We start from the raw sequence: 22,382 nt of genomic DNA on the forward strand, positions 1-22,382 counted from the left end.
TTGCCATCTCTTCATGTTAGTGTGACACACAGCATTCTACCTCATAAACTCCATTTTTAGTGGACTATAACAGAGTTTTTTCCTGTGATGATTGATTAGGCTATGATTGTGCCTGAAGGAATGACGGTGTGGCAAATCTCAAGGCTCAAAGTGTTGCAGTGTTCCAATTTTAATGTAGATTGTTTTCTGCTTTTTTAAAGACATTACTGTAAGAGCATCTCAAGCAGAGGTCGTTACAACCGTGATTTGGAACAGGATGAAGCATTTATTCCAGTTGGAGAATCATTGAAAGACCTGATTGACCAGTCACAAAGCTCTGGTAGTGGATCTGGACTACCTTTATTGGTAAGCGAAGAGCCTTTTACAAATATAAATGGTGTAGTGATAGAGATGTGACATCATAGGTAAGTCAGCATCTTAGTTATTGCAGATTAGGAAATAATAGACATTTTTTCATGTAGTAATGAAAGATGAAATTGCTTAAAAATAAGATATGTGAACCAAGGAAAATAAGATAAGCAAGATAAAACTATAAGAAAAAAGTCCAATACATACATAAAAAGTTAGGATATGAAGTCCTGTGCAAATGCAAGGTAGCTACATAGTTTGCTCTTAACCCCCCCCCCCTCCACACACACACGCCCTTCCACTTTGGTGCTGGAGTTTGAGCCAAGAACTTTGGGGATGCCAGGCAAGCATTCTGCTATTATATTAAACTACATCCTCAGTACTTGGTTTTTTGAGATAAGGTGTTCTTGTAGAATTCAGGCTGCCCTTGAACATAAGATCCTTTTGCCTCTGTTTCTGCTCCTGCTTCCTAAATGCTGGGATTACAGGCATGAGCCACCATCCTCAGCTAGATGTTCTAAGTATTTTAGTAACTGACAAAACAAAGAAACAAATGCAAGATCCTTTGTATCTTTAATGTTAAACTAATTGGCTGTGGGAAGTACAACGTTTAGGTCTAAAAAGGGTTACAAATAATTTGGATGGAGGGATGGATGGATGGAGATAATTAGCTTCAGGGATGGAGAACAGCATTCTGAGGCAACCCTCCTAATCACAACACTACATTTCCAGGTAGGTTTTTAACTATTTAATAATAGCTTAGTTGAAAGTAAATACTGAATGACAGTTTAAAAATTTGTCTAATATAATCTGTGTCAGCATTGGAAATGTGAGAGTAGAGGTATCTTTGTATGCAGATAGTATGATTATGAAAAAAATCCCAAGAAAGGTACAAATAAACCTACTACAACCAATGCTTGTCAGTTTTTAGACTACAAAGTTATTGTATTAATTTTACTGATTTTATATGCACTAGCAGCACATGTTTGGAAACTGAAAGTTAAGAAAATAGTATCATTTAAAATAGTATCAAAAAGCATGAAATATTTAGCAAATGTGTATACTGCAAAATTGAACGCCAAAAATTATTGTTGGCATATTAACTACTAATTAATTGATATTAATTGTTTTCTACTTTTTTAAAGACATTACTGTAATAGCATCTCAAGCAGAGGTTGTTAAATCCATCATCTGAAACAGGATGAAGCATTTATTCCACTAGGAGAATCACTGAAATTAAATATTCTTAAGACCTAAATAGATAGGGGTGTGTAGCCTGTTTATGAATGAAGCATTTATTCCAGTGGGAGAATTCATGAATTAAATATTAATTCTTAAATATTCTTAAGATCTAAATAGATGGAGGTGTATTGTCTGCTTTTGAATTTAAGGCAGCACTATTAGGATGTCAGGTTACCTCACATTGAAAGATTGTTTCATTTCAATCCAAATAGAAATCAGAACAAACTTCTACAGAAATGGATGAACAGATTCATAAAAATAGAAAGGACTGACTAGATGAGCAGAGTTGTTAGAAAAGAGAGTGTAGGACTAACTACACTGCTTCTAGACTTACTTACAAATCTACACTAATTAGCATTGTATGTTTGTGGGACAGAGCAGAGCCTAGAAAGGGATACTTAGACGAAAGTTTATGTGCATGGATATCTGTGTACCACTATATGTGTCTTGTATTCAAAGAGGCCAGAAGAGGGTGTCCGATGCCCTGAAACTAGAGTTACAAATTCTTGTGAGCTACTCTTAGGTGCTGGGAATTGAATTCAAGCTCTTTAGAAGAGCAACCAGTGTTCTTAATCACTGAGCCATCCCTCCAACCCAATCAATTGATTTTGTTGTTAGTGTTGTTATTTTTTTTAGGGGGTATCTATGTATACCTTGCTGACCTTGAATCACAGAGATCTGCCTGCCTATGCCTGGGAGTGATGGGATCAAAGGTGTATGCCACCATACCCTGCTCAATTAATCATCCCCTCCCCACCCCCCCACCCCCCCACACACACACTTTTTGAGATATGGTTTCTCTGTGTAACCCTGGCTGACCTGGAACTCATTCTGTATACTAGGCTGGCCATGGATTCACAAAGATCCACCTGCCTTTGCATCCCAGGTGCTGTGATTAAAGGCTTGAGGCACCACCACCAGTGATTTTTTTAATTTTTTTTTTCTTTATTGTAGAAGGTTACATGAGGCCATTATTTGTTTAAAGCACTGAAGTAATTCAGTGTTGAATACGTCTATTAAAGAGATGATGCAGGGAAGAAAACCTCAGGTATCCATTTGCTATATATAAGGTGATACAAAAATTAAGTTACAATGGAGGGTAGATCAAAATGTAAAACTTAACTAGGAAAAAAAAAAAGAAGTTTTAAAGAAATCCTTGTGAGTTCAAGGACAGCCAGGGCTGCACAGGGAAACCCTGTTCCAAAAACCAAATGACAACAACAAAATAGGATGAAAATCAAAAGATAGGTCAGGGGCTAGTAAAATAGATCTGATAAATATGCAGACTATACAAAGGAATTTAACAGCCCCATAATAAGACAGCTCAGATGTATTAAATGGACAAAAGATTTGAATACTTTCCTAAAGATTAAAAATGATAAATAAATAGACACATCTTCATCATGAAAGGTATGCAGGTTAAATTCATCAGGGTACTGCTGGGATATATATTAACTTGAAATTTCATACATAGCTGATTAAATGAAAAATGATAAGGCATTTTGAAAAATAGTTGAGAGTTTACTAACAGGTTAAGCATATACTTTGTTTTTTATATTTATTTATTTATTTATTTATTTATTTATTTATCTATCTGAGACAGTTTCATGTAGCCCTGGCTGTCCTGGAACTCAATCTGTAGACCAGGTTAGACTTAACTCAGAGATCCACTTTCCTCTGCCTCCCGAGTACTGGGATTAAAGATGTGTACACTAAAACAATTCTGCTTTTTGCCCTAGAAATATAAAAATGTATTTACACGAAAGACCTAAAGGTGAATTTCCATAGGAAATCTAGTCTAATAAATAAGTAAATTAGAAATAATCTAAAAGCCCCCCCCAATTGGTAAATGGATAAACAAATTATAACACATTTATCCATGTGGAGAAACAAATCAGTAATAACAGAGATGGATTTCAAAGGCACTTTATGCTTAGGGGAAAAAAGCTAGGTACAGAAAACTACATAGTGTGTCTATGTAACTCAGAGAAGGTAAAACTGTAGGAACAAAACAGGTAAGTAATTCCAGCACAGGAGGAAGAAATTAATCATGAAAGGAGGAATTGCTTTTGGCAATGGAAATACTCTTAAGTCTTAAATGAGGTTTTGGTAATTAGATGATTAGAAGTTTATCAGAATTTACTGCCCAATTTTCAAAATATGCATTTTATTTTATATATAAATTGTTTTTGAAAAATCCTGACTTTAAAACATTACAGAAAGAGTCTACACTAAGTGATTTAGGATGTAAGCCAGTTCAGCTTTGCATAGTTCCAGCCTCAGATACACACTTCCAACCAGAACAGCATGTTCTTTTTCATTTAAAATTACTAGTAGTCTGAAAATGAGAGATAAAGTATATGTGTGCTTCAGATATTATTTCCAATAACTACCTATGGTCTATGAGCCAGGAATAGAATTCAAACAAAGGTGTATATAAAAGACAAAATTATTATTCTGACCAGTACAGCCAATGAGAGGAGGGAGGGAGAGAGAGAGCACTAGTGCAAGCGAGAGCACTAAAGCAAGACAAACAGCACTATACAGAGAATTGGGCCTGTAGCAAGGGCTTGTGAGAGGAATTATAAAAAGTTGGAATAAAGCCTGAGAATTTGTTTGGAGGTTACTTCTCTATCCTTCACTGAAGACCATTCCTCTTCTGTCTGGGGAAGTTTTGAGAAGAATCCACATGGAACATTGAGAAAGGAAGGGGACATCTGCCTGGCCATCCAGATCAGCTGACTCAACCCTGTCATAGCCAGATCACCCTCACATTCAAAAGAGTGTAAGAGCCAGAAATGGTGCACGACTCAGGGAAACAGTATCTCAACAGGACCAATCTACATAGGAACTCAGAAATTATGATAGCATGCACAGCTTCAGACAAGACAAAATCCCAGCACTGAGAAGGCAAATTAGACACATAGTCCTACTTCTGACCAAAAAGGATCTGGGAGGAATTTGGGAAGGGGAAAGAATGAACAAAATGTGCTATATGAAAAAACTGAATTAAAAAAAGAAAAGTTGGAATAAGGTAAATGTAGGTAATTAGTGAAAACCGGGGCTGGGTCAGATCATCTAGGTTCTTAGAGGTGAGGGGTTTTAATTATTTAGTTTTAGATTTTGTATAGTAAATTACCCTAAACTCAGTGGCTGAAAGCCAAAAACATTTATTTTTTTCTCATGATTATGTTCACATGTTGGGAAGTGTGTTTCCTAGACTTGCTCAGCTATTGATAAGCTATATAGCTTGTCCATAGGATTGACAGTTGACTGGTGCTTCTCTTTATGGGAGGCAGGGTTCCCAAGAGCAGAAAAGAAAAGGCAAGCTGAGATACACAAGCATCTGTGAAGTCTGCTGGTCACACATTTGCTCTTCTGTTGCCCAAGAGAAGGCAGGTAACCAAAACCCAAGTCTATGGGGAAGGAGACTTCTCAAGGGTGACTGTGTGTGATTTCAGAATTCATTGTTCATTGCTGCTTTTAGATACTGTAATTTAAACATTGGAGTTAGTAAATTTGCATTGGTGCTATTTGGATATGCCAGCCTTTTAAATGGGTGACCTGTCACAGCTTACTCAGCCTTAATAGATTCGCTTCATCAAGAGCTCAAAATTCTGCACTTTTTCTTTCCTATATAGGTTCAGCGAACTATTGCCAAACAGATTCAGATGGTTCGGCAGGTTGGTAAAGGCCGTTATGGAGAAGTATGGATGGGTAAATGGCGTGGCGAAAAAGTGGCAGTCAAAGTGTTTTTTACCACTGAAGAAGCTAGCTGGTTTAGAGAAACAGAAATCTACCAGACGGTATTAATGCGTCATGAAAACATACTTGGTGAGTGTCCTTCACTTTAGTAAGTTCCTCATTCTGACAGGGGTGTTTTGTTATGGAGAGAACCTGCCTTGTGCATGTGAATTCAGATGTTTATGTAGCTGAAAGAAATCCAGTAGAATTCATAGTGAACCAGAACACAATCCTGAGTGCCAAGAAAGTTTTTTATTACTCTAAACAGCATTGAGTTTCAAAAGGATAATTAAAGCTGGTTTATTGAACGTACATAATAATGGAAGCCAAGTGCTTTTTCTAGGGTAACTTTAACTGTATCTGCCTTTACCTTTAGTCAGCAGAGGAACCCAACGTGTAGCATCATCATATTTTCTGTACCCAGTACATGATCCTCTCACCACCTCATTTATATAGTAGTGAAGTAATATAGGCCAGTAGAGTGTATAGACAGATCTTGTTTTCCTGAGTTTTCTTTTCAGCTGCTATCTCACTATCTGTTGTTTTGTAAAGAACATTGCCCATTGCCAAGCATGAGACATTTATGTTCATTTCCTATTGGGGCTGTAAAAATTTACCATTAACTGAGTGGCTTAAAACACCAGAAGTATGGCCAGGTGTGGTCGCCCAAACCTTTAATCCCAAACAGAAGCTGATGGATTTCTTTTGTTCAAGGCCAGCCTGGTCTACAGATTGAGTTCCAGGACAACCAGTGTTACACCCTATCTCTTAAAACCCCTCCTCAAAAAAGAAAAAGAAAATATCCACCAGAAGCAGGGTGGGAAGATGGCTCACTTGTTGAAGCCACTTAAAGAGCTAAGAATGATAGAGTGCAAGCTTATAATCAGAGTTGATGGTGAGGTATGAAAGGTGGAGAGAGGTGGATCCCTGACGCACTCTTTCCCCTGTCCTCCAAAGGTACTCAACTCACATGTATACGGGTATCTGTGCACACACAGAAGGAAAATAACCTATTATCCCCCCCCTCAGTTTTAGGATCCTGAACTTTAAAATCAAGCTGTTGGCAGGACCCCTCTCTGGGGTTTCTTCTCAACTGTGCCAGTCTTTAGTGTTCTTTGACTTAAAACTGTTGTTGGTTGTTTTTACTATTTGCTCTTTGGGGATCTCCCACCCAGCTCCCAAGTAAAGACGTGGAGGCTTGTCCTTACTTATGAATGACCAGCCTTAGTTTGGCTTTTTTCTAGCCAGCTTTTCTTAAATTATCCCATCTATCTTTTGCCTCTGGGCTTTTACATTTCTCTATTTCTGTATTCCTTTCTTTACTTCTTACTCCATGGCTTGGTGTGTAGTTGGGTGACTGGCCCCCAATATCCTCTCCCTCCTTTTTCTAACTCCTTGATCTTCCTTTCACAGATTTCTATTTATTCTCTCTGCCTGGCAGTCGCAGAGAGACCTATCCCTCTCCTGCCTAATTATTGGCCTTTCAGCTCTTTATTAGACCAATCAAGTGTTTTAGACAGGCAAAGTAACACAGCTTAAGAGTTAAACAAATGTAACATAAAAGAATGCAACACATCTTCAACTAATATTCCACAGCAGACAACCCTTCTTTCTGTATTTCATATGATCTTCTATATGTGTTGTGACCATATTTCCATCATAGAGAACATGCATCAGCTTATTTGGGCCCAGTCTATAGCATGCATGGCTTTGTGTAAATATAATTCCACCTACAAAAATCTGTTTCCCATGTAACTTTAAGTATCTACTTTTGAACTTGAAATTAAAAATTTTATTTAGATGTTCAGTGATGAGGCTTTGTTTTTGTTGTCTTTAGACAGACTCTTATTCTGTAGCCTTAACAGCTTCAATTTGTGTAGTGCTCCTGCCTCTATCTCCTGAATACTGGGATTACAAGCATGTGCTGCCACTCCCAGGTAAAGAGCCAGTTCAACAGAAAATCATGTAGGTAAATAGTACTTACAGGTTGTTGTGTAATACATGACTTCTTTTTCTTAGTCATTATTATCACTGTTGTGATTAATGTTAGGATTATCATAAATTAACTATATGTGTTGGCACATGCATACAATCTCAGCACTCAAGAGGCTGAGTCAGGATGATCACAAGTTTGAATATAGCCTGGATTACATAGCAAAACCCTGTCTTTAAAAATACTGTAAAGGTAGTTGGGCGGTGGTGGCACACACCTTTAATCAAAGCACTTGGGAGGTGGGGGGATCTTGTGAGTTCAGGGCCAGCCTGGTCTACAAACTGAGTGCCAGGACAGACTCCAAAGCTACACAGAGAAACCCTGTCTTGCAAAACAAACAAACAAAAAATACTGTAAATTTGGATTGAAGAGATGGCTCCGGAGCTAAGAGCAAATACTGTTCTTGCAGAGGACCTGAGTTCCATTCTTAACACCCACATTAGGAAGCTCACAACTGCCTGTAACTCTGACTCTAGAAGGTTTGACACCCCCCTCCCTGACTTTCTCCTCCATAAACACACCTAACACACAAATTTTAAAATACTGTAAATTTATTGTAAATCTGTAGTGACTCTACAATATGTAGTGACATAGGAAATGATTTTTTGTTACATATTCAAAACATTTTATGGGTCAAATTAAAGGAAATTTGTACAATTTCTGTCTATACAAAATAAGTAGTTCTTTTTAAGTGTTCTGAATGTGCATCTTAACTGCCTAGCACCTCTGCTGACAGCTAACCTTTTAAACTCATTCACTAAACAGGTTTTATAGCTGCAGACATTAAAGGCACTGGCTCCTGGACTCAGCTGTATTTGATTACTGATTATCATGAAAATGGATCTCTCTATGACTTCCTGAAATGTGCCACACTAGACACCAGAGCCCTACTCAAATTAGCTTATTCTGCTGCCTGTGGTCTGTGCCACCTCCACACAGAAATTTATGGTACCCAAGGAAAGCCTGCAATTGCTCATCGAGACCTGAAGAGCAAAAACATCCTTATTAAGAAAAATGGAAGTTGCTGTATTGCTGACCTGGGCCTGGCTGTTAAATTCAACAGGTAAATGATTTTTCGTTTGATATTTGGAAATTATTTTGATATCTAACAGATATTATACTCAGGGTTGCTTTGGAGTTTGTTTTTATTTTTCTTTTTACAAAACTGCCTTTCACCGTATTTTTCAATATTGGGAATTGAACCAGGATCCTGTGTATACTAAGCACACACTCTTGCTACTAAATTACATCTCCAGCCAGCCTCTACATAGTTTTTGACTTCTTGTTTACTTGTACTTGCTCTTTTTTTCAGTTAGTTGTCCATTTTATATATAAGTAACTTGTGACCCAAATAATGGGCATTAAATTTACTTTCAGTTCATCTATATTAAAAACGGTTACTGTGAAACCAGGTGGTGGTGAAGGATACCTTTAATCCCAGTACTCTGGAGGCAGATGCTGGTGCATCTCTTAAGTTCTGATTTCAAGGCTAGCCTGGTCTACAGAGTGAGTTCCAGGACAGCCAGGGATACACAGAGATACTCTATCAAAAAAAGAATGGAAGGAGCTGGGCATTGGTGGCACACACCTTTAATCCCAGCACTCGGGAGGCAGAGGCAGGTGGATTCTCTGTGAGTTCGAGACCAGCCTGGTCTACAAGAGCTAGTTCCAGGACAGCCTCTAAAAGCCACAGAGAAACCCTGTCTCGAAAAAATGGGCGGGGGGGGGGGGGGGGGACTGGAAGGAAAAGAAGGTTATCATGAACATTATTGAATTTTATACATGTATACATATTATTCTATTCTTAAACACTTGCATACGTATTTTCTTCATAATGGATTTCTAGAGAAAAGAGGCTGCTGGAGGAGTTTCTACATACTAACTTTTGGCATATTTTATATTACTGCTTCAGAACAGTATATTATGTGGATTTATACTCCTGTAAATATGGGGAGATAATTACTTTCTTTGATATTGTCAATTTTCCAAAGCAATTAGAATTATAAAAATTTCAGGAGCCAGGCAAGGGTGGCACATGTCTTTAATCCCAGTGCTTGGGAGGCAGAGGCAGACTACAGAGCAAGTTCCAGGACAGCCAGTGTTACACAGAGAAACCTTGTCTCAACCCCCCACCCCCACCCCCAAAAAAAAAAACCTCAGGTAACTGTTGAGGCAGCTACAATATATTATAATGTAGTTTAAGAATGGAATAGTTGGGGCTGGCGAGATAGCTCAGTGGTTAAAAGCACTGCTGCTTTTCCAGAGGACCTGGGTTCAATTCCCACACCCACATGGCAGCTCACAACTGTCCATAGCTCCAAGATCTGACACTCTCATGCAGACATACACACAGGCAAAACACCAATACACATAAAATAAAAATAAATAATTAAAAAAAAAGAATGGAATAGTTACTTCACATTTCAGAATTCATTTAAGGTCACAAAATAAAAATACTGTTGAGGGACTGAAGAGATGACTTAGCAATTAAGAGCACTACTACTCTTGCAAGGACCTGAGTTTGGTTCCTAGCACCCACACCAGGCTTCTCACAGCTACCTATAACTCCAGATCAGGGCCTCTGGCCTCTGTGGACACCTGCGCTCATTTGGTGCACATAAACTCATACAGGCATACATTCATGCATATAAATAATAATAAATGAGTTTTTTGTTGTTTGTTTTGAGGCAGGGACTCACTATGTCACCCTGGCTGATCTGAAACTCTTTGTGGACCAGGCTGATCTTGAACTCACAGAGATCCACTGACCTCAGCCAGTGTTGGAATTAAAGCCATGTGGCCTTTTTGGGGGGCGTCGGGGGTGAAACTGTGTGGGCCATCTAAATCTATTTATCTGATCATTAATACTGTTCTTTTTGTTGTTTATTTTGTTTTTTGGTTTTTTTTTTTTTTTTTTTTTTTTTTGAGACACATTTTGACTGTGTGGCCCTGACTATCCTGGAACTTGCTCTGTAGACCAGGTTGGCCTTGTACTGAGATCTACCCACCTCTGCCTCCCAAGTGCTGGGATTAAAGGCATGTGCCACTATCTGCCTAACTTTTTCTTTTTCTTTTTTTAATGCTTCATGAATTTTTCATCTTTGTGCACAGGCCAAGCTAATCTTACCTGTTTTGTTCCAATTTTAGTATATGTGCTGCTGAAGCAAGCACCATTGTGTTCTTTATCAGTGTGATATTTGTTGGCTTAAGTATTCATCAGATGTTGTGTTATTTTTTTTTCCTATTTACCAAGATGAAATGCCTGACAAAAAGCAACTAAAGGAAGAAAAGGTTTAATGTGGCTGGTGATTTAAGGGTATTATCAGTCCATCATGGCAGGGAGAACATAGTGATAGGAACAGTGGCTCATGCCATTGCATGAAGTCAGAAGCAGATATATGGCTTGCTTTGAATTTCCCCTTGTTATTCAGTCTGGGCTCTAGCTGGTGCTGCCTACATCCAGGTTAGGTTATCCTCCTTACTGAAACCTCTGGGATAACTGCATACATACATCAAAATTGTGTATCTTAAATTTAAGATCCCAAATCCATTCATATAGACAGTTAAGTACCACAGGTCTGCTTCTTGCCAACTTGACACCCAGACTCATGACATTTATTCCACCCTTGATTATCGACATTCATGAGTTACCTCATGGTATTCATGCAAAACGGATTTAGCTCTCTGTAAGAGTCCCTAAAGCCTTAACAGTTCTGTTGTTGCTTAAAGCCAGGGTTCAGTGCAAGGTGTGATGGTATACACCTCTAATCCCAGCACTCGGGAGGTAGAGGCATGTTAATTCTCTGAGTTTGAGGTCAGCCTGCATTACATAGTGAGTTCCAGGACAGCCAGAGCTACATAATAGAGAGACCTTGACTTAAAACAAACACACACACACACACACACACACACACACACACACACACACACACACACTAAACAAAACCATATAAACAAAGCAGCAACAATAACAAAAGCTCAAAGTCAGACTTTCACATAATTGGAGCAATGCATTAACTGTGAGCCTTTTATGAGATCAAAATTAAGGTAGATATTTCCAATATACTATGTCACAGAATAAACATTTCCATTCCAAAAGGAAAGAATACACACATAGCAAGGGAACTAGACAAAAGCAAGACTGAAACCTGGAACAACCACTTGGCCCTGCAGCTCCATATCTGGTTCCTGATGCTTGTGATGGCATCATTTGGGCTCCAGTGAACTTGGATCACCCCATCCATCCTGTTTTGCTGCCGGCAGTAAATGTAGCCCCTCTGTCTTAGGCTGGCTCTATTCCATACTTACAGCTTTTCTTCAGTGGACATTTATAGTTCTAGAATCTCCAACTTTCCAGATCTCTTATTTTAGGGAATTCAACCCTGCTACATATTCTTTTAAAGAATCTTGATAAAGTCTCCATGGCCATATGACTTTTTCATTTCTGTGTTTGCTGAACCACATGGTGATTCCAACGAATTCTTCTGATTTCTCTTCATTTAGTAAGCCTGGTCCCTTTCTGCCATAGCTGTACTGGCCTGCCTGTGCCTTGGCAGCTCAAACTAGGAAGATTCTTCTCTATAGGATCATTTTGGATAGTGATAGGAACAGTGGCTCATGCCATTGCATGAAGTCAGAAGCAGATATATGGCTTGCTTTGAATTTCCTGAATAAAAAAATTTACTGAAACCACACTTTTCTAATTAGATAGATGATTCTGTAGTTAATAGTTAATTGTAAATTTTGGTTGGGAAATTTTAAATTCATGAATATATAATATATAGTATATTCATAAATTTATGATGTCATATATATAATAATTTATTTGTACAATCAGTGAAAGACAAAATTTTATCATTGTCAGTAGCTCCCTGACTTAAAGAAACAACACTGGTTTTAATTGACCCAAGCAAGACTTCAGTGACCCAGTCCTTTATACAAAGTTCAAGTCAGTATACTAAAAGGTTATGACTTGTGGGATAGTAAAGATGATTAGTAGAAGTGTACTTGCATGATTAGGCACCTTGGCAGTTTAGGACTTGGCTGCCATAAATGAGTGAGCAAAATATTTATTGTAGTGTAAATTTTTGACCTTTGTGCTTTTATTTTAACACAACTCATCCTTTCTGTATAGGTTCTACCTTTTGTGTGTGTGTGTTTGTATTTGTTCAGCAGAAGTCAGGAAAATAATTTTGAAGTATTGGAATGTTACCTAACTTTGTGTTGTATGTAATGGTGAATAGTGGCCAATAATTTTATACTCTTTTAAAAAATAAGTAGGGTACAGTGACATGGCTGAGTGGGTAAAGGTACTTGCCACCAAGCCTGACAGTGGTTTCATCCCTGGAATCTAAATGGTGAAGGAAAGAACTGACTCCTGCAAGTTGTCCTCTGACCTCCACACATGTGCCCCCTTGCAACACAAGAAAGAATGAACCATGCCACAGCTAGACTGTCATACTGTCTTCAGGTTTCCTCTACCAAGAAACTTAGTCCTTGGGGTTAGAGAGATGACTCAATAGTTAAGAACACTTACTGCTGTTTCCAGCACCCATATGAGAGGCCCACAATCACCTATAACTTCAACTCCAGGGGATTCACTGCCCTCTCTGCCATCTGCAGATACCTGCATTCACATAGCATACACATACACATGAACACAAATAAAATGGATCTTTAAAAAAAAAAAAAATCAGCTCATTGTTGTGGGGGGGGCAGGGAGGTGTTTTTTGAGTCAGGGTTTCTCTGTGTAGCTCTGGCTATCCTGGAATTGACTCTGTAGATCAGGCTGGCCTCCAACTCACAGAGATCGGCCTGCTTCTGCCTCCCGAGTATTGGTATTAAAGGCCCAGCTTTATTTTTATGTGAATGGATATTTTGCATGTGCATACACTTCTGTCAGAGGCCAGAAGAGGGCATCAAGTCTCCTGAAGCTGGGGCTGCAGGTGGCCACAGCCACTATGTGGGTGCAGGAAATTAAACTCAGGTCCTCTGGAAAAGCATTGTGCTTTTAACAGCTGAGCTGTCTCTCCAGGCCTTACTTCATTGTTTTTAATTCATCCTTGTATGAGTTTTCAGGACCTAGGAAGATTTCATCCCTATTCTTGCCAAGGTAGAACATAACTTGCTCAGTAGAGTCCTTGTTCCTTAAAGCATCATGAACCAGGCCTCCACTTTCTACATTTTACTCAGCATTCTGGTCTTCCAGATTCCTATCAGAATGGCCCAGTAAGATCTGCTCTCATCATTCACAGGCTTCTCTAGCATGCAAATATAAACTCTTCCACATTCCTCCCATGAGCTAGTTCTAAAGGCATGTCAGTCACACTGTCAAGTTTATCACCCCTCCTCCTCTCTGTATGGTATATACTGATGTACATGCAGAAGCCAGAGGAGGACCTTCAATATCCTGCTCTTATTCTGTTATTCCCTTGAGAAAGGGTCTCTCACTAAACCTGAAGTGAGGCTGGTGGCTCAAAGCCCCAGTGAACGCCTGTTTTTTTCTACCATAGCAGTGAGGTTATTGTTGGACATACCCAGCTTGGTGGCTGGGGATTTAAACTCAGGTCCTTGTGTTTGTGCAACAAATATTCTTACCCACTGAGTCTGTCCTTAAGAACCAACTTCTTCATATATTATGTTTTGTGTTGCTGTGACAAAAAATGACAACAGCAATTTTTGTCTTTAACCTTTAATGGCTAAGCTATTGTGTCAGCCCAACAAAAGCAACTTTTAAGGAAAGAGAATTGTTTTGTTCATGTTTTCAGGTTGTAGTCCATTATGAAAGGGAAAACATCATGGTGGGAATATGAGGTAGCTGCTCACATTTCACCTATAAGCAAAAGGTGGCTTCCAAATCTAGTCAGGATGACAATAAAGATTAACCACCACAGACATTTTATAACAAATACAATACTTTGTATCAGTCTCCACTGGAAAATAGTTTCCAGAACCTCCCAGACTTAGAGGCACAAGTAACAAAGCATCATATCTTCAAGTTTAAAATTCAGTTCAAAACCCAGAAAACTAATACACCATTTATTGCTGAATGACTATATAGATATCACTTTATTTATTTATAACTAAGTAGATTGGATCCATGAAAAATAAAATATAATTCTGTATTTAAATGCTAAGCTTTTAGCCGGGCAGTGGTAGCATATGCCTTTAACCCCAGCACTCGGGAGGCAGAGGGAGGCAGATCTCTGGGTTTGAGGCCAGCCTGGTCTACAAAGTGAGTTCCAGAAAGGCTGTCTCAAAAAGGAGGGGGAAAATGCTAAGCTCATTGTATAAGAATGGTAACAATAAATGATTCCTCCTTTATTTTCATATTCACTTCAGATATAACTGTTTTTTTTTTTTAATAAAATACTGCCTTTTTTCTTTTTCTTAAGACAGGGTCACATGTAGCCCGAGCTGAACTGCAACCAGCTGTTTAGCCAAGGATGCCTTGAATTTTTGATCATCCCACTCCTACCTCCTTGGTGCTTACTTAGTGTTAGGGTTATAAACCTGGATCACCGAGCTGTCTGTATGTGGTGCTGGGTATGGGACCAAGGGTCTCCTAGACAAGCACTGTACCAACTGTGCCACCCTGTAGACTTGTAGTGTTACCTTTTGAGAAATGTGACAGATTTTGAAAAATCCTTGGTGACAGATCCTCGGCCGAATTTATGAAAGGTACTTTATTTAATCCAGTGTAGTGTGAAAAAGTCAGAGTTAGTTTTTTGTGGCAGACAAGGTACCAAGGCTCAGAATAACTGTGCCAGATCCTGCTAGGGATGTTATATAATATATAACATCATAATACATCTGACCCCAAGGATTTGTGGTAAAGAAGATAGGAATTTAGATAGGAATTTAGATAGCGCAGATTGAACTATTGTTGGCTGTCAATATGACCATTGTTTTCTTCCTGTCTTAGTGATACGAATGAAGTTGACATACCCTTGAATACCAGGGTGGGCACCAAGCGCTACATGGCTCCAGAAGTGCTGGATGAAAGCCTGAATAAAAACCATTTCCAGCCCTACATCATGGCTGACATCTATAGCTTTGGATTAATCATTTGGGAAATGGCTCGTCGTTGTATTACAGGAGGTAGGAGTTTGAATACTGGTTTTGATTATGTTTGTTTACCTGTCATTTAAAAAGTAATTAACCTAATTTATATGTCACCTATGTCAGACCACTTCCTAGGACCACTCTGAGATCCTGTGGTTTCCCTAGAATCACCCAAAAACTCACACAAAGTTGTCTTGACAACTCACACATATTTTAATGTAAAGATGCCTTAAAGTCACCCAAGAGGAAAGGTGCTGAGAGAGGCTCCAATAGTTCTCCCTAGTGTATTCAGATACATGCTTAGCTCCTCCTCAGTCAGTTGTGACTGTGTGGCCTTGTCATCCAAAGAAGCTCAGTCTATTGACTGTTATCAGAGGTTTGCTGTGAAGTTAGTCTGTGAACTACTAACCCCTGGGAGGTGATGACCTCTGTTGAGAATGACTTACAATTCAGGTTCTCAGACAAGAGGCAAGGGTTATCCTTTCTCTCTCTCTTTTTTTTTTTTTTTTTTTTTAAGGGTTATCCTTTTTAATGAGAGCAGTAGTGGGCCTGCTTTGTGAGCTTGTGTACGGATAATGATCAGTCTTTCTCTTGCAGTAGAGAGTAATAAAGACATTCACTAGTAGGAACAAATAAATAGATATTGCACTAAAAATTTCAAGAAAATCTTATTTCTTCTCCTTCCCTTTATGTTTGTTTAAGAGTTTCATTACTTGTAACACAGGCTGGCTTCAAATCACAGTCCTCTTGTCTCAGATTTCAAGTGCCCTACCACCAAAAGAAACAATATACCATTGTTGACAGACTGTCATCCTGTCAGGAGAAATAATGGGTCTTAAGTAGAAGAAAAACATGTATTTACTGTTAAAAGTGAGCCATCCAGGATATATTTCTTGTTTATTTACGAATCCATTCTTAGTTCCATAGTTCAGTGAGAGGTGCTGTATTTTTGCTCACTGTGTTTTCTCACTCTCTACAGGAATAGTGGAGGAATATCAATTACCATATTACAACATGGTGCCTAGTGACCCATCCTATGAAGACATGCGGGAGGTTGTGTGTGTCAAACGCTTGCGGCCAATCGTGTCTAACCGCTGGAACAGTGACGAAGTAAGTTGGAGCCAAACCCCTGTACAGTGCTCAGTAAAGGCTCAGTGTTACTCTATGCTCATCACACTCTCTTTATATTTCTCTTTAGTGTCTTCGAGCAGTTTTGAAGCTAATGTCAGAATGCTGGGCCCATAATCCAGCCTCCAGACTCACAGCTTTGAGAATCAAGAAGACACTTGCAAAAATGGTTGAATCCCAGGATGTAAAGATTTAACAGTTAAACAGTTGTGAGAGAGAATCTAGACTTGCAAGAACTACCCCCCAAGAAAATGGGTGATTAGCATGAAATAGGATGTTGGCTTGATTTTCAGACTGTTTCCCGCCACATCTTCACAGGCTGCTAACAGTGAACCTTTCAGTACTCTGCAGAATATAAGATTGGGACTCCAAACATGCCCTTCTTTACATATGGATGGGACAGCTTTGTTTTAGATGTGGTTTTGATGCCCTATTTTTTGTTTCTGTTTTTATGAACTGCATCAAGACTCCAATCCTGTAAGAAGCCTCTGGTCTAACTCTGGGTAATCAGTGTCCTGTCCATAAAGTGATGCTTTCTGTGAAAGCCTTCAGAGAACTAATGAGCTCAGCAGAGATGGAGAGAGACTTTGCCTTCTATAAGAGGAAACATCCGTTTGTTTGTCTTTGTAAACAGCCTATAGATTATGATCTCTTTGGGATACTGCCTGGTTCATGATGGTGCACCATGCCTTTGATGGGCACACCAGAATTCCTCTGCTGCCATGGGCTTAGAAGAAAAGAATGTATGGTTGTTCAGGAGGGGTTTGTGGCTGGTGGTTTAAACATGCAATATCTGATCAACATTCTCCAATATCATAAAAGTCATCTACCTTGTAACTGTAGTAACTCCTCCATCAACTTTATTTTTAACATAATAGTTGTAAAGGCCAAATAAGTTTAAAGTGTCCATAAATTTGGATTGTTTTCCTTCTATCACCATTCTGGCTTTTTTTGGTAATTGTTTTTTTGTGAAACACCTCCTGTCCAGAGTTGAAACTCACTGCTTTGAGCCATACTTTGAAAGAAAATGCCTCTTTCTGGAGTCAGCCTTACTGTATCTGATAATGAAGTGCATGTCTGTGATCAAATTCTGAAGCCTTTGCTCTCAGTGCCTCTTAAAAAGGGAAGTTGTTTATCATGTGTAATGTGCTTTTATTTTCGAAACCTACATAACCATCTTTATAGCCATATTTTAAATACATACTTAATTCTATACAAAACAGCTCACATGGATCTTACATCTGATCCTTAATGGGGGAGAATGTTTTAAAGTAGAACCACGTATGAATTTCAGAATTCATGCATTTAAAAACTTCAGTCAAAAACTTCATTAAGATATTGCCTCATTTCTTTTATGAATGATGTAGCTAATATAAATTTGTCAGTAACTGGTAAATGTATTTTAGATATCTAAATATTTTAAAATTTGGTTTTACAGTTTCTGGTCCCTAACTTGTAAAGGCAAAGAATCAGGCAGAAGTGCCCAGTATCTGGTCACTACCCATATTTACACTGAACAGCTATTATTAAATAAAATGAACTGGTTTTTACAGAGGCCTTGTTATCTCAAAGAAGAGTTCTTTGCTTACATGCTGATATCCCACTATTTAAATGTTTATTCTGAGCAAACAAGCCATGAGAGGATCAAGTGACATTGTCTCTTTGGATGAAACATAAATTAAAGGTGATTGTATTATAACATAGTCAACCGTCCATCTACTCATTTCTGATTAATATAATACCTACACATCATATTCTACAAATTTGAGACTTGTTTTGACTATTTTGTTTAATGAGTTTTCATCTAGTGTAACCAAAGCCTGAGAACACATAGGACATCTGAGTTACCTAAGCCAATTTTAACCTGGATATATTTTTGCCTGAATAAACTTAAAAAGGGTTAAACCTAAGGAATGGCAGGCTTCATTCTTAGACATGCTTAATGGTGTGTGGAGGCCACTGTAATGATTGTTTTCTGATTAGCTTGGTTTAAAGTAAAAGGGCTACCAGGAATTAATGGTAAGGCAGACAGTGAGTACTCCAGTTGCTGCCTTCCCAAGCCACCTTTCAGTATACTCATTATAAAAAGTAACATTTAAAAGGCAAATGCTGCTGTATTCCTTATTTGGAATACTAAAATCTAAAGTTGCATTAAACTTATTTGTTTCCTCTTTTCCCTCTTTAAAATTTGAAATTCAGTAAGTGAAATATTTAAATATCAGCCCTTAGGGCCAATGAGAATGCTCCTTGGGTAAAGCACTTGCTGCCAAGCCTGCCAACCGCACTTTAATCTCTGGGACACATGTGAAAGAAGAGAACCAACTACCCCATGATTGTCCTCTGACATCCACATACTCCGCGGCACACACCCCCCCAACACACACATCATACACTCCTCGTATTCAAACACAAATGTAATTTTAAAAAATAATACAACCAACTGATAAAAGAAAGTATTGTGTATTAACTACTTGTAAAAATCTGCAAACTCATTTGGTTCCACTTTGATTCTAGGGTTTAAAAAGTATGGCTAACGTCGGCCATCCCTTTAAATCATTAAAATATAAAAGCCAAGACCCAGGCTACCTAACTATCAAATGATCCAGGAAAGATATCATGAGTGGTTTGTGTGATCAGGAGTTGCTAGGGTACGGGCACATTAAGATTTGCCCAGCTTGATTCTTTGGGGTTTCTACGGAAAATGCTATTTTCCGTATAAAATTAGAACTGATTTCTCTGGAAATACTGTAACAAAAGATATGTTAGTCAGCATGTTATGTTATCCAGAAACGTTCCTAATCCTATAAAGCAACAGAGCTTTTATCAGCTGTTGTCCTGAAATGTGCTAGTTTTTATTCATTCACTCTAATGAAAGTCAATACTTTTTTCTTCTTAGATGTTTTTCTTGTTTAGAATAAAAAGACAGTAATTTTCCAAGAACCATGCATCTCTGATTTGGCCCAAGATCAAGTTGGATATTGAGTAGTCTATTCCAGGGCAGATTTCCTTAGTGAAAACCTTGTCTTTTCAGATATGTATTGTTTTGAAATGTTTCCAGATGTCTAAGATAATTTCAACAAAAGTGTAATTCACATAGAAAGAAAGGTTATGTAACCCTTTTAGTAATAACAAAAATTGATTGATTCAGATGTTAAGCAACGACAGTTTGCTCACCTCCTGGCTGTGAGAGGGGTGGAGAGTAGGCAAGCAGAACTTGTTCCTCTGGTGCAGTGTATGAATCCACAGGAAGGATCATCCCATAAGGAAAGCTTATGAATATGGCTTTTGCAAAGAATTAGACATAATACTGTAATTTTAGGTTGTGCTCTGTACTCTTTCAGTGGAATTATTTAAGCTCTTTAATGACCTTTGTTCTTCCCACTTAAAGATAAAATGTAGTATATATTGTATAAAATGAAAATATTATAGCTTAGGGAAACTGTACATAAGGCATTGATAGGTTAAAGGAAACATTTTTATTATGTAATTGTAAAACACCAAAAATACGGATTCATCTTTGATATGTAACACACTAAATGTATTTTGTACAGCATCTGATTTAAAAAGGTGCCTTATTAAGTTTACCATTAATTGCTTTGTTCTATATACAGATTATGTTCAATGTATCATTTTTCAGTAAATAACATTATTTTAGTATACTTCAGTGATGTGTTTTGTGATGCTGTTCTTGGATTTATTGTGTATCAGAAGTCATCTATTGAGATTTTATAATAAGTAAGTCAGTGTACATATATACGTTCCTGAACATGCACTTCAGCTTCCAGAAACCCAGCACGAAACATGGCTAGGTAAGTGGCCATACGTTTTTTGCCTTTATGTAGAGATGATGAACCTACTATATATAGTGAGGGGATTTTTTTCCTTCTATAAAAAATGAAACATTGTTTCCTGGTTATAAAAATGTGTATTTATGACAGAACTTTTGGGAAACAGGAACGAATAAAGCAAATAAATACTCCGTTTTATTGACAGACACCACAATTTACATTTGATTGTCTTTTTCTTCTTTAAGATTTATTTTATATGGGTGCTCTGTTGACTTTATGCCAAGAGGGCATCAGATCCCATTATAGATGGTTGTGAGCCACCATATGGTTGCTGGGAATTGAACTGAGGACCCCTGGAAGAGTAGCCAGTGCTCTTAACTGCTGAGCTTTCTCTCCAGCCCCAGTATTTACATTTGAATGTTTCCTGCATTTTTGTAAATACCATTAATATCATGGTATTCTATTATGTGTCAGTTGAAAACACCATATATTGGCAGAGTATGGTGTGCACGCCTTTCAATCACAGCACTTGGGGACACAGAGGCAGGTGGTTAGTCTGATCTGCAGATCAAGTTCCAGGACAGCCAGGGCTACACAGAGAAACTGTCTCAGAAAAAAAGAAAAACATCAAATGCATTACTCCATTACATTCCACTCCCACAAAAGATGCTCTTAAATTTAGCTCAAGCAGTACTGTGCCTTCTAAGTAGAAGAGACTGTAAATACATACCATAAGGTGTAGGTGGTGGTGCATGCCTTTAGTCCCAGCACTCAGGAGGCAGAGGCAGGAGGATCTCTGTGAGTTGAGACCAGCCTGATTTACAGAGTAAGTTCCAGGACAGGCTCCAAAGCTACAGAGAAACCCTGTCTTCAAAACAAAACAAAACCCAACTTTCAAGCAAGGTGTTGTGGCCTTTGTGGATTCTCTTGGGTTCAAGGGCAGCCTGGTCTACATAGTTCCAAGACAACCAGACCCTGTCTTGAAACAAAAACAAACTTTCAAAAACAAGCATGTGACCACATAGAGGAAATAACTTATTTCTATGATCTCCTTCTATTTCAATTTTTTTTATTGTGGTTTTGTTTTCATTTTTAAAGAGGATAAAATTGGGGCTTGCTTGTAGCCCAGGTTAGCCTCAGACTCTTTATATACACTAGCCCTGCCTGAGTGGTATCTTCAGCCCCCTCACAGAAAAACACACGTTGAACATCATTGTACATGAACCCTATTTTTTGTTAGATCCTAAATACAGATATGTATATTATAATTTTATTTGCAATAAAGGAAAGTTAAGGCTCTTGATATTGTCCTATCATCAAACATTTTATTTGCACTGTATAGGGTGATGTTCTTCAAGGCTGTTCCTTCCATTTGATGAGGTACCTTTAACTGTCCTTACTGTGTTCCCACTGCAGTGAGAAGGAAATCCCTGTATGGTTTGCTTTTATCCCACAATGCCATATTTCCCACCTATGTTGAGTCTTGTCACCTGCCAGGTAGTTTGCAGTAAGTTCCCATTTGCACCTACTTGTAGGGAGTCAGACACGTTTCCATCTTAAAAGATTTATTACTGGTTTGTGTTACTCAACAGCATGCTTAGGGTCAGCCACTGCACTTTCCTTGCTGAAGCTCTCATTTCATGTTAGTGTAAAACAGTGTTGTTAAGAAATTCTGAATAGAATCTATTGAGAGAAGCTTATTTTGACTCAGTTTGAGAGGCTGTCAGTCCATTGTGTGTATCCTTGAGTAAAAGACTGATTATCTAGCCATGATATGGTGATCTTAACTTTGTAAGGTCACCATTGTCACCTGTGTTCCAGCTCTTTGCCTCCAGAGGGTCAGCACTGTCCTGTATTGGGTTTAGGACTGACTTCATAGTTCTGCTCCAGAACTCCCAAGTGATTTGGGACAGTTTAAACTTGAGGCTCTCCAGCAATCCTAATATTCAGGGTTAGGATTCCATGTTGCTATTTAATTTATAACATCTTTCCTATCTTTGCAAAGAATCACTGAGTCATCTTAATGGGGCTCTGATGCTCTTTCATAGTCTTTTCAGGGGCCACAAGTGTTTTAA

The 22,382-nt window shown here is 38.4% G+C and overlaps 1 protein-coding gene and 1 non-coding gene across 5 annotated transcripts in view; one reads left to right on the forward strand and one right to left on the reverse strand.

The window, feature by feature from the left end:
- The window catches only part of Bmpr1a (bone morphogenetic protein receptor type 1A), a 98,311-nt gene extending 77,982 nt beyond the window's left edge, over positions 1-20,329 (forward strand). For all 4 annotated transcript variants that reach the window (XM_027389440.2, XM_027389444.2, XM_027389441.2 and 1 more), the window contains 6 exons: positions 201-345; positions 5,232-5,424; positions 8,093-8,390; positions 15,252-15,427; positions 16,371-16,501; positions 16,590-20,329. In XM_027389440.2, the coding sequence (XP_027245241.1) occupies positions 201-345; positions 5,232-5,424; positions 8,093-8,390; positions 15,252-15,427; positions 16,371-16,501; positions 16,590-16,715 (1,069 nt within the window). In that variant the 3' untranslated portion in view covers positions 16,716-20,329. The remainder of the gene's footprint in view (positions 1-200; positions 346-5,231; positions 5,425-8,092; positions 8,391-15,251; positions 15,428-16,370; positions 16,502-16,589) is intronic.
- LOC113832588 lies at positions 10,396-10,498 on the reverse strand. The gene has a single exon (XR_003479901.1). It is a non-coding gene; the product is annotated as a U6 spliceosomal RNA (small nuclear RNA).
- Positions 20,330-22,382: the final 2,053 nt, after the last annotated feature.

Source organism: Cricetulus griseus (genome assembly GCF_003668045.3).
Source record: "Cricetulus griseus strain 17A/GY chromosome 1 unlocalized genomic scaffold, alternate assembly CriGri-PICRH-1.0 chr1_1, whole genome shotgun sequence".
In the NCBI taxonomy this organism is placed as follows: domain Eukaryota; kingdom Metazoa; phylum Chordata; class Mammalia; order Rodentia; family Cricetidae; genus Cricetulus; species Cricetulus griseus.